The sequence below is a fragment of the Equus asinus genome, chromosome 8 (genome assembly GCF_041296235.1).
Source record: "Equus asinus isolate D_3611 breed Donkey chromosome 8, EquAss-T2T_v2, whole genome shotgun sequence".
Taxonomy (NCBI): Eukaryota; Metazoa; Chordata; class Mammalia; order Perissodactyla; family Equidae; genus Equus; species Equus asinus.
In genome coordinates this window covers 36,088,313-36,100,461 of record NC_091797.1, presented here as the reverse complement: position 1 = coordinate 36,100,461, position 12,149 = coordinate 36,088,313, and the positions used below count along the sequence as shown (strand labels likewise).

The following is a 12,149-nucleotide window of genomic DNA, read 5'->3' as shown; positions in this document are numbered from 1 at the left end:
AAAAGATCAAAACAAGAGAAATTAGGAAAAATTTTTCAAGAAAATGACATTTATCAGCCCTCGAAGGTCAAAAATACATTTGTTTCTCTTTTATATACTTAGTGCTCTGTGTAATGACTGAAATATGTAAGGGACTAGGACATCTACAGTAATGGAAAGAAGAAAATCATGAGAAAGGAGAAGAGAATAAAACTGGTTAAACCAGAGATGTTATGGGAGAGCTAAGAGAAACAACAGCCCTGGACATTTTCTCTGAAATGTTCTTGACAGGTCACCCTACACTTTCTGCTCCCTAAGAAGCAGACTCCAAAACAACAGATTAATTGGTTACGCGAAGAGCTTTCCCTGTTGGAAAATCAAATATGCTTGGAGACTCAGGTCCTCAGAGACATTAAGAAGAGATCAAATCTAAGAGTACCTTCCTCATGAGGCATCCACTATGTAGAGAAAGAGGAAGATAAGCAAGTCATCAAATACCATCTGCCTTTATCACTGGTTATTTCTCCAAATAGAAAGACATTGCTCAGGTAATATCTCCTGGAAAACACTAAAAGAGCCACTAAGGTGAAATGAACCTAGGACTCTTCAACTGCAAACATATATCAGGGTATGACTTTGTATTTTTTGTATATGTTCTAAAATATGATTATATTTCTGCATAGAATTTGGATTTATGCATGTATTTAATTGTATCTCTGGGTGTTTTTATATTTTTATGTTAAAGGTGTTTTCACTTTCATTGTTGTTTGTAGTGATATTTGTATGTATATACAATACATGATTTATGTATGACCTTAGATGAACCTGGAATCTGAGCATATTGGGCTATTTAGCTTTCTGTGCTTGTGTTTAGAAACGTAATATGTTAGTGTATGGATCTGTGAAGGTTATGTATGCAGCTTTGAGATGTGCAAATGTGTTATGGTATAAGGGGATGAAGTTTGAGAGTCTATAAAATTCAGAAATAAGCAACCAAGAAAGACCTTATCATCTCCTTCCTGAGCATCTTTAAAAACTAGAGAGATCTTGACTCCTTTGGATAACTCAATTGTTTAACTGCCTCCTGGAGCTTGAAAGAGTTGATCTTTCAAATTTTCTCTCTCCTCAGTGAAAATCATGAAATGGCAAAATGATAGAGAAAGAAGAGAGTCTGAATAGATCAGGTAACTGAAAAAGGAGCTTGAAAAAGAGGAAAAAAAGAGGAGAAAATTGGGTCAAAGAGGAGAAAAGTGGAGAGGAAAAGAAAGAGAAAACATGTGAAAGAAGGAAAGAAAAAGACAGAAATAGAAGGCCTCCAGAGGAAGAAGAATACAAGAGAAAATTCCCTTGTCTTGGAATGGGATTTTTCAACACTCTGAACATAGAACACATTCTCGCCTTGAGCAGGAAAACGTCTACTGGAAGGGAAATTCTGTCCCCAGGCTTGTGGGAAGGATGAGAAAGGGAGAAAAAAGTGAAAAGGGGGCCAGAATGATCCAACCCTCACTCCAGGAGAAAGTGAAAAAAGAATTCAATGTGTTCCTGTGAAAGTTGGGCACCATCAGGAAAAGGCCAGGTGAGGGAACTAGGCTGAGAGCCAAACATTCACCCTGGCTTCCAAGAGTGGGCGAGGGCCAGGATGGACTCAGGGCTGCCCTGCATCAAAGCCCATGAGACCCTAAAAGAAATGCAGTTCTAATGCTTTGAACAGAGGCAGAGAGGCATCATTTTTGCCCTCTTCACAGTTCCGTAATTGCAACTTTCCCTTACCATTCCTTTCATCCTCCAGTCAGAAGGGATGTGTGCAGGATGTGCACGAACACGTCTGTGGTGACTGAATTCATTCTTGTAGGCTTTTCCCACCTGGGCAGCCTGCAGGGCTTGCTCTTCTCGCTCTTCCTCACCATCTACCTGCTCACTGTGGCAGGCAACCTCCTCATTGTGGTGCTGGTCTCAGCTGATTCTGCCCTCTGGTCCCCTATGTACTTCTTCCTTCGGATCCTCTCAGCTCTGGAGATTGGCTACACATCTGTAACTGTCCCCCTGCTGCTTCACCACCTCCTCACTGGTCAGCGCCACATCTCTCGCTCTGGCTGTGCACTGCAGATGTTCTTCTTTCTCTTTTTTGGTGCCACGGAGTGTTGCCTCCTGGCAGCCATGGCCTATGACCGCTACGCAGCCATCTGCAAACCCCTTCACTACCCGCTTCTACTGAGCCATCGGATGTGCCTACAGCTAGCTGGGTCAGCGTGGGCCTGTGGAGCAATGGTGGGCCTGGGCCATACCTCCTTCATCTTCTCCTTGCCCTTCTGTGGCCCCAATGCCATCCCACACTTCTTCTGTGAGATCCAGCCCATCTTGCAGCTGGTATGTGGAGACACCTCACTCAATGAACTACAGATTATCCTGGCTGCTGCCCTCATCATCCTCTGCCCCTTTGGCCTCATCCTGGGCTCCTATGGGAGTATCTTGGCTACTATCTTCCGGATCCCATCTGCTGCTGGCCGCTGCAAGGCCTTCTCCACCTGCTCCTCCCACCTGGTCGTGGTCTCCCTCTTTTACAGCACTGCCATCTTTATCTACATCCGTCCTAAGGCCAGCTATGATCCAGCCACTGACCCTCTGCTTTCCCTCTTCTATGCTGTGGTCACCCCCATCCTCAATCCTATCATCTATAGCCTGCGGAACACTGATGTCAAGGCTGACCTAAAGAGAACCATCCAGAAAATGAAGTCTGCAGACATTTGACCAGAGGTTGATGACCACGACTGTAATTCTCAGTCAGCCCCAAATCACCAGTTGTCAAAGAGAGAGGAGGCGAGGTTCCCATCTTGGGGGAAGGCCATCCTGTCAAGAAGGCACAGTTACCTTTGAACAACTACTGGAGCCAAACCCTCCCCCCCCTTAGACTCCCAACACACACACACACACACACACACAGACACACACGCACACACACTTTATTCTGCGTTCTGTTATAAGAAACAAGAAATTCAAGATGGAGGGTCAACTTTTCAAGCAGAGCAAGTTGATAACTAGGGAAAAGTTATAAAATGTCATCTCCACCAGACTATCAAGGTAATAGAATTTCCAGGTCCTTAAAGTTTTTTTGACATTTATACATCCCGGGTAAGAAATTTGTTTCATCAGTGGTACTGCTGGTTAGTACATTAGCACCCATAATTATACCTAATTAATTATGTATATTAATATTATGTATATATAATATTAGGTATAGTATTTAATTATACTAATTTAATCCATCACCAGGCAAAGAGCAAAGTCCTTAAGAATTGAAGAGGGGCCAGAAAAGTTCAATGACAGTAAGTTCTTATGGGAACCAGCATGACACAGTGATTGAGAGAACAGATTTTAATGTTAGATTTTAATTCAAGTCTTAATTTTCTAACTGGTTAGCTGTATGATCACAGGAGAATGATATAATCTCCCCCAGCCTTAATTTCTTTATCCATAAACTTGGGATAATAATAGAGTCTATTTCCTTGGGGTTTTGTAGACTTGGAAATCACCAGGCTTAATATCTGGCACAAAATAATGTCTCAATAAGCGTTTTTATTAGTGAGTCAGACAGTTCAGCACAGGGGATGATATCTACCTCACATTAGGTGCCTTTGTTGGAGGAGAGAAGGGTATTTTTAGAATGTCAATGGCACTGGCAACCAAGAGACTCAAAGGAGAATAGAGGAAGAGACTCCACACACCACTGCTACAGGAAACTACCACCCAGCACAGCCACAAACCAAAGACAACCAGGACACTGGGAGCAAACATAATAGGGAAGTACAGGAGAGTTAGACACACAGAACAAAGATACGAGATGAGCTGAGTCAGTCAAAAAAGATGTCTCAGCGGGATAAGTATTCATTAATAATTAAAGTGCAATCCACATCTTTTTTCTTATTCCCAACACTTCAATTTTACAAGCATTTATTGAAAGCCTTTATGTGCCCATTGCTCTGCTCGGCACTGTGGTGAATACCAAGTAAAAACAGGGTGGTGATTTCACCCAGGTAGTGCTTGCTGTCTGGTTGGGGAGATAATGCTGATTCTCAGGAAACTGTCAGAGAACAGCAAAAAGTAGAGATGACAATAAATGGTTACACCCTTACTCTCTACCCCACAGAGGAGCAGGACGGCCTTCCCTGACTGTGAACTGCCTGGCTCCTTGATTTTTAAATGAGGAATCCAACCCAGTCCCTAACATATTCCTACCATCTGTATACTTATCAATTGAGTAAAATCTTAAAACTATTGCTCCTTAATACTTGTAAAGACCTGAATACAGAGGGACAACATTTAGGAAGGGCTGCCTAAAGGATGGTAATACAGCTTTCCTTCTGATAATCTAAGTCTCGTCTCCAAACCAAAGCAGACCAGCAGAGAGATGCATACCTAGATGCACTGTTTTCCACTTCCTTCTTATCTCTACCCACCCCACAACATCCTTCATACAACTATTATTGCTAAATGGTGCTTTGGCTTTCTATCATTGGTTTACACTGAGGAAGATTACAAGAAGCAACATTATGAAACTCAAAGGAAAACTTTCCCTCCCATCTCAGTGCTGGGAATAACTGTACTTCTGTCATATAAGCAATAACTTTTTTCTAAAAGCCTTAGGAGGATACAATTGACATATAATAAAAGTGCATATATTTAAGTGCACCAGTTGATAAGTTATTACATGTGTATACACCTGAGAAACCATATGCACCGTCGTGATACGAACATATCCAACCCCTTTCACACTCCATGCCAATTTCTCCCTTCTACCCTGCCCAGCATTCCCCATTCCCAAGAAACCTCTGATCAGCTTTCTTAGACTATAGATCATTTTGCCTTTTCCAGAGGTTTACAAAAATGGAATCATAAACTATATACTCTTTTTGGTCTGACTTCTTTCATTCGGCATGATTATTTTGAGATTCATCCATGTCACGTGTATCAACAGCTCATTCCTTGTTATTGCTGAGTGGTATTCCGTTGTATGGGTTTACTACAACTTGTTTATCCATTAACCTAATAATGGAAATTTGGGTTGTTTCCAGTTTTCGGTTATTGCAAATAACGCTGCTATGATCATTTGTGTACAAGTTTTTGTATGCTATCATTTCTCTTGGGTAAATATCTAAGTGTGGAATAGCTGGACTGTATGGAAGGTATGTGTTTAACTCTTTAGGAAACTAAGTAATCACTTTCCACTCTTTCATGACAACTATTGAGCTTATAGCCAAGTTTATAACTCATTTCCAGGATACATACATCTGCTTACAGTAAGCTTTTGAAATACTCACCTGATTTCTGATTTCACCTGACTTTATATATTCTACAATTTTGTCTGGTCTACCTCATCCTCATTTTGTGCATATTGTGTAAGGCACATTAAAGGGTCTACAGAGGGCCACCATCTCCCTGTCTGGTGGGACTCTCCCAGGAGGAGAAAGGCTTATCAGCATCTATGGTGTTATTAGAAGGCAGTCCCCAACAACAAGGAGGTTTGCAAACCAGGCACACGTACTAAAAACATTAACACAACTGCCTGACAAGGTCCCTAAAATTATACCCTTAAAGACTCATGAAAGCTCTTCTGTTTGAATCACAGATAAGTTTTTACTTAAGGAATTTCTGAAAAAGCTCGCTACCTGAGTCTTTTATCATTTACAGCTTAAGGGAGAGTTCTAGGAGCAAGAGGTCACAGGACTTGGAACCCAGACAGGTGGAGAGGGAATGATGAGAGGCAGACCAAAGGCAAAAAGGAAGGTTCTCGAAATATGGAAAGGGTGGAAAGCAGCTAAGTTCAACTTTGTCCATGTCCCAGTTGTGCCCCAGGTCAGCCTCACTTGAAGCACGTGTCGGCCACACTGGCACCTCTCCGCCCCGAGCAGCTTCCGGTGAGTGATCAGCTTGGTCTTCTGACTGAAGCTCTTGCCACAGTTACAGCAGTGATAAGGGGGCTAGCCCGTGTGCGCCCTCTGGTGGATGATGAGGTGCGAGGTCGGGCTGAAGCTCTTCCCGCAAACCCGGCTCTTGGAGGCTTCTCGCCGGTGTGGACCCGCCTGTGCGTGATGAGGTTGGCGCGGCGGCTGAAATATTTGATACAATCACCGCACTTGTAGGGCCGCTGCCCGGTGTGGACGCGCTGGTGCATGAACAGCTAAGACCTGCGGCTAAAACCGCGGCCACAGTCGGAGTAGCGAACGGCCGTTTGCCATTGTAAACACGCTGGTGCGTGGCCAGGTCTGAGCTGCGACTGGAGCTGTGGGTGGACTGGGGACACGGGAGGGGCCGCTCACCGGTGTGTGTGCTCTAGTGACGCCCATAGTCCGAGCTGAAGCCAAAGCGCTTCCTGCGCAGCACGCGCCAGAAAGGCGGTTTGCCGTTGTGTCTACGCAGGTGGCGCGTCAGATCTGGGTTCCCGCTCAAGCGCTGGTTGCACCGTGGACAGTGGAAAGACTTCTCGCCGTTGTGGCTGCGCTTGTGGCGGTTAAACTTGGAGCGGTGGTGGAAGCCGTTCCTGAACTCTGAGCGCTGATAAGGTTTGGGTGGGTCTGGAGGAGAAAGTGGCCTCCAGTGACCATCAGCGGCAGAACAGGGGATCACTTCCTTGCCCTCCGAGATGCGCCAGTAGAGAACCTTATCAGAAGGCTCCCCAGAGACGTCGTCCCTACTGGGCAGGGCTGGGGAAAGGAGTCCCTGGAGGTCGCTAGCTTCGCAGCCCTCCCTCGGCAGGGAAGGGGTTTGAAGAATGTCGTCTGTGGGAGAAAGCAGAGGCCAGGGTTAGAGAAGGGTGGAGATGTACTGGAGTGCAAATCAGGAGATTTGTGCCCTCGTGTTGAGCCTAATATTGACCCACTGCGCAAATCACTTAGCCATCTAAGCCTTTTTCCTCGTCTGTAAAATGGAGGAAACAGGACACACTTCACAAGTCTCTTAGGGTGATTAAGTAGTTGCTTAATAAATATTTACTGAATGGAGCACCTGAAACAATAAAGGGATAAAAGGATACACACATTGGGGCCACCCTGTGGCTGAGTGGCTGTTAGGCCTGCCTCATGGCCTGGGTTTCTCCAGTTCAGATCTTGGGCACAATCGTACACACCATTCATCAAGCCATGCTGTGGCAGCATCCCACATAGAAGAACTAGAATGACTTACACCTAGGATGTACGAGTATATACTGGGGCTTTGGGAAGGAAAAAACAACACAGGAAGATTGGCAACTGATGTTAGCTCAGGTCCAATCTTCCTCACCAACAAGCGTATATTGCCAAAAGAAAGGATACACACGTTTGTGGTGTCCACAATGTTTCAAACTCCGTGATCTGGCTTCCCATCAGAAACTCAGACCATTTAAAAACAAAACCAATATGAAATTATTTCTCTATAGCTTTAGTAGGTTTGATTTCCTGATTCTCTTTGGCTCATAATCAGTTGGGGATGTTGAGGGAGACTTCCAGTATGGCTGAGTGGAGGCAGGCACTCAGCAATTCCTCTTACCAACAATAAAACTTGACGAATTTGTCAAAAACTGCCATGCAAGGACTCTGGAAATTGACCAAAGGCCTCCGATAAATGGAGAAGCATTTATTCAAGAATATTTCCTAAACCTCAGCCAAAACAGTGAGAAGCTGTGGCATTTGAACCTGGATCTGTTCCCATTATCCACCCAGCTCTCTGGCGCCAAAGTTCTCTCAGGGAAGGGCAGGCCAGGAACATGGGCGGGAAAAGGGCTGACTTTATTTGCAGCAGAACAGAGAAAACAGTAGGCTCAGGGAGTTGTCAAAATAATAGCAATCTCAGTAGCAAACAATCAGAGAAGGTCAACAGCTCATCTACCCTGAGATCTGCATACTGATCGAGGAAAGAAACAAATCTGCAGACCAGTCAGAAATCTAACAGGGAGATCTGGAGAACAAGACACCCAAAGTGGGCCTTAATAAGATCCTACCTTTCCTTCATGAACTGAAGGCTGTGCACATGTACAAGGCTGCACATACTAGCAAGCTACCCACCTTAGACTGAATGTGAGGCCTTGCAAACACATAAAGTAACAGGCAAAACAAACTTACCAACTGCCTGAAATTTGAATGCATTCTCCAAGCCACCCAGATCCATCAATAAAGGATAGAAGACTGAATGGCTCAAGCAGAACATCTGCCCAATCATTGACTAACCAAGAAACCACGCTGACCCAGGGTGACTTCTAAGAGGCAAGTCTTAAAAAGGAAACAAGTATTAGGAAACACTGTGGCCAATGCAGAAGGAAAAGAAACTCCACAGAATTAGTCCAGGCAAGTTACCAAACGAATAAAAAAGCAGCAACAAGAGCCACCCTTGGGATCAGGATCCAGCTTTGCTGCATTATCTAAAATATCCAGTAATCAACAAAAATTGTAAGACATGCAGAGAAAAAGGAAAGTGTGACCAGTATACAGAAACTAACAGTCAACATGAACTGTCTCTGAGCTAGCCCAAGTGTTAGATGTAACAGAGACACCAAAACAGCTACTGTAAATATGTTCAGAAAACTAAAGGGAGAATTAAAGAGTTTTTTAAGTGTGATGACAATGTCAGATCAAATATAGAATATCAATAAACAGCTGAAAACTACCAAAAGCAGGCCAAATGGAAATTCTGGAGTTGAAAAGTACAGTAACTGAAAGGAAAAAAAAAGAACAGCAGACTTGAGCTGGCATAACAAATAATAAGCAAACCTGAAGATAGATCAAAAAAAAGTATCCAATTTGAAGAACAATAAGAAAAATTTAAAAATGAACACAGCCTCAGAGAAATGTGGAACCCCATCAAGCATACAAATATATTCATAAGGAAAGGAACAGGAGAAGAGAAAGAGAAAGAAAAAGAAATATTTGAAGAAATAATGGCTGAAAACTTCCCATATTTGATGAAATATATGAAACTATGCATCCAATAGGTTAAATGAACTCCAACAGAATAAATTCAGAGATTGACACTGACGCGCATTATAATCAAACTGTCAAAAGTCAAAGACAAAGAACCATCATGAAAGCTGCAAGAGAAAAGTGACATCAAATACGAAAGATCATCATAGAATTAACAACCAATTTTTCGTCAGAAATCATGGAGACCAGAAGGCAGTAGGGTGACATATTTAAAGTGCTGAAAGAAAAAAGCTGTGAACCAAGTAGTCTACATCTGGCAAAATTATCCTTCAAAAATGATGGAGAAATGAAGACATTCTCAAATAAACAAAAACTAAAGGAGTTTGTAGCTAGTAGACCTGCTCATGAGAAATGCTATAGGGAGTTCTTGAGGCTGAAATGAAAGAACACTAGAAGGTAACCTGAAGCTATATGAAAAAATAAAGATCTCTGGTAAAGGTAACGACATAGATAAATATAAAAGCAAGTACAATTGTATTTTTTGTTCCTAACTCTTCTTTTTGTATTCTATATGATTTAAAATGAAAAAGCCTAAAACAATCATTGTGACTCTATATACACAATGTATATTTAATTTGTGACAATAACAACATAAAAGGGGGGGGCATGGAGGTGGACAGGAGCAGAGTCAATATATGCCATTGAAGCTAAGTTGCTACCTGTTCTAGCTACATTGTTTTAAGTTTGGTAAGTTACTTATACTCCCTATGGTAACCATTAAGAAAATAATTAAGTGGCCACCGGTCAAAGAGGAAATCACAAGAGAGAGAGACGCTATTTTGAAGTGACTAAAAATGAATACACAGCATATCAAAATTTATGGATGCAGCTAAAGAGTTCTTAGAGGTAAAATGATAGCTGTGGATGCCTATATTAGGAAAAAACTCCTATTTAATAACATAAGCTCCCACCTTATGAATCTAGAAAAAGAAGAGCAAATTAAACCCAAGGCAAGATAAAGGACAGAAATAATAAAGATTGGAGGAGAAATCAATGAAATAGAAAAACAATAAAGAAAAGCAATTAACATAAAAGTTAGCTCTTTGAAAAGGTCAACAAAATTTCCAACTCTTTGGCTAAACTAAGTAAGAAAAATCTGACAAAGTACAAATTACTAAAATGACGAATGAAAAAGGTAACATCACCATCAACCCTACAGAAATTGAAAGGATTATTAGGGACTGTTATGAATAACTTTATGCCAACGAATTAGAAAAATAGACCAATTTAAACGGGCAAATTCCTAAAAAGACACAAATTACAGAAACTAACTCAAGAAGAAATAGAAATTCTGACTAGAAGTATAATAAATACAGAAATCGAATTCATAATTTTATATTTTCCCCCAAAAAAAAGCCCGGGCCCAGGTGACTTCATTGGTCAATAGTATCGAATATGTAAAGAGAAAATCCTTCACAAATTCTTCCACAACAGAGAGTAGGAGAAAACATGCCCAAACTTTTCTATAAGGCCAGTATTATCCTGATACCAAAGCCACAAAACATCACAAGAAAAGAAAACTAAATCCCAACATCCCTCATGAATATGCATGCCAAGATCCTCAACAAAAAATCAGCAAACCAAATCCGACAATGTAGAGAAAAGATTATACACCATGGCCAAGTGGGATTTATCCTAGGAATGGATAGTTGGTTTAACATCCAACCATCAATATCGTAATATACCATATGAATAAAATAAGGGACAAAAATCACATGATCACCTCAACAGAGGTAGAAAAGCATTTGACAAAATCCAATATCCATTCGTGTCCTAAAACTCTCATCAAAGTAGGAATAGAAGAGAACAACATCAACCTGATAAAGGACATCTAAAAAAAACCTATAACCAAGACCACATTTCATGGTGAAAATGTTTTCCCCTTAACTTGAGGTGTGGATGGTGAGCCTGTTCGCTCCCACCACTTCCATTCAGCATGGAGTTTCCAGCAGTATGACCAGGGGAGAAAAAGAGAGAAAAAGTATCCTGTGAAAAAAATTGCCTTTTTTTCACTGATGACATAGTTCTGTAAGTAGAAAATCTTACAAAATGCTCAAAAATAACTACAAACTAATAAATGAGTTCAGCAAGCTCACAGAATATAAGATCAACATGCAGAAACAAATGGTGTTCGTATACGCTGACAATGACCAAACTGAAAATAAAAGTAAGACAGTTCTAACCACAATAACATCAAAAAGAATAAGTACAAAAGTTGCACACTGAAAACTACAAAACACTGCTGAGAGAAATTAAAGATCTGTTTATCTGACTTATTAAAGATAATTGGAGAGACATTCCATGTCCATGGATTGAACAATTCATTATTAAGATGGCAACCCCTATGAAAATCCCAGCAGGTTTTTTTGCAGAAATTGACAAGCTAATCTTAAAGCTTATATGGAATGCAAAGAACCAAGAATAGTCATACAATTTTGGAAAAGAACAAAGTTGAAGAACTTCCACTTCCCAATTTCAAAATTTACTATAATGCTACAGTAATCAAGACAGTGTGGCAGTAGCTTAAGGATACACATATGGATCAAAGGAACAGAAATGAGAGTCCAGAAATAAATCCTGACATTTCTGGTCAACTGATTTTTGGCAAAAGTGCCAAGATCGTTCAATTGGAATAAGATAGTCTTTTCAACAAATGCTGTTGGGACAATTGGATATCCACATACAAAAAGATGAATTTAGACCCTTACCTCACATCACACATAAAAATTTACTTAAAATGGATATCAGACCTAAATATAAGAGCTAAAACTAAAACTTTCACAGGAAAATATATGAGATCTTAGTTTCGTCTACAGGACCTTAATTTAGGTAAAGAATTATGGCCCAGTTTAGGTAAAGATTTCTTAGATATGACACCAAAAGCATGAAATGAAAAAAAACCAAAATTGATAAATTCAATCATCAAAATTAAAATCTTTTGCACTTCAAAAGACACCATTAAAAAGGTGAAAAGACAAGCCAAAGACTGGGCAAAAATATGTTTAGAAGTCACGTATTTGATTAGGGATTTGGACTCAGAATACATAAAGAACTCTTACAACTCAATAATACCAATAACCCAGTTCTAAAATGGGCAAAAGATTTGAATACACACTTTGCCAAATAAGATATGCAAATAGCTAATAAGCACATGGAAAATACTCAGCTCCATTAGTCATTAGGAAAATGAAAACTAAAACCACAGTGAAAAATTAAAAAAGATCT

General features: G+C 40.9%; 1 protein-coding gene across 1 annotated transcript; it reads left to right on the top strand.

Annotated features, from left to right (window-relative positions):
- Nucleotides 1-1,754: 1,754 nt before the first annotated feature.
- Nucleotides 1,755-3,024, top strand: LOC106843496 (olfactory receptor 10C1). Its single transcript, XM_014860530.2, has one exon. It carries the CDS (start codon nucleotides 1,789-1,791, stop codon nucleotides 2,725-2,727), a length of 939 nt encoding a protein of 312 aa, XP_014716016.2. The 5' UTR covers nucleotides 1,755-1,788; the 3' UTR covers nucleotides 2,728-3,024.
- Nucleotides 3,025-12,149: the final 9,125 nt, after the last annotated feature.

What these genes read in the sequence shown, in the direction of transcription:
- LOC106843496 (XM_014860530.2), top strand. Translation starts at nt 1,789, where the DNA reads ATGTGCACGAACACGTCTGTGGTGACTGAATTCATTCTTGTAGGCTTT.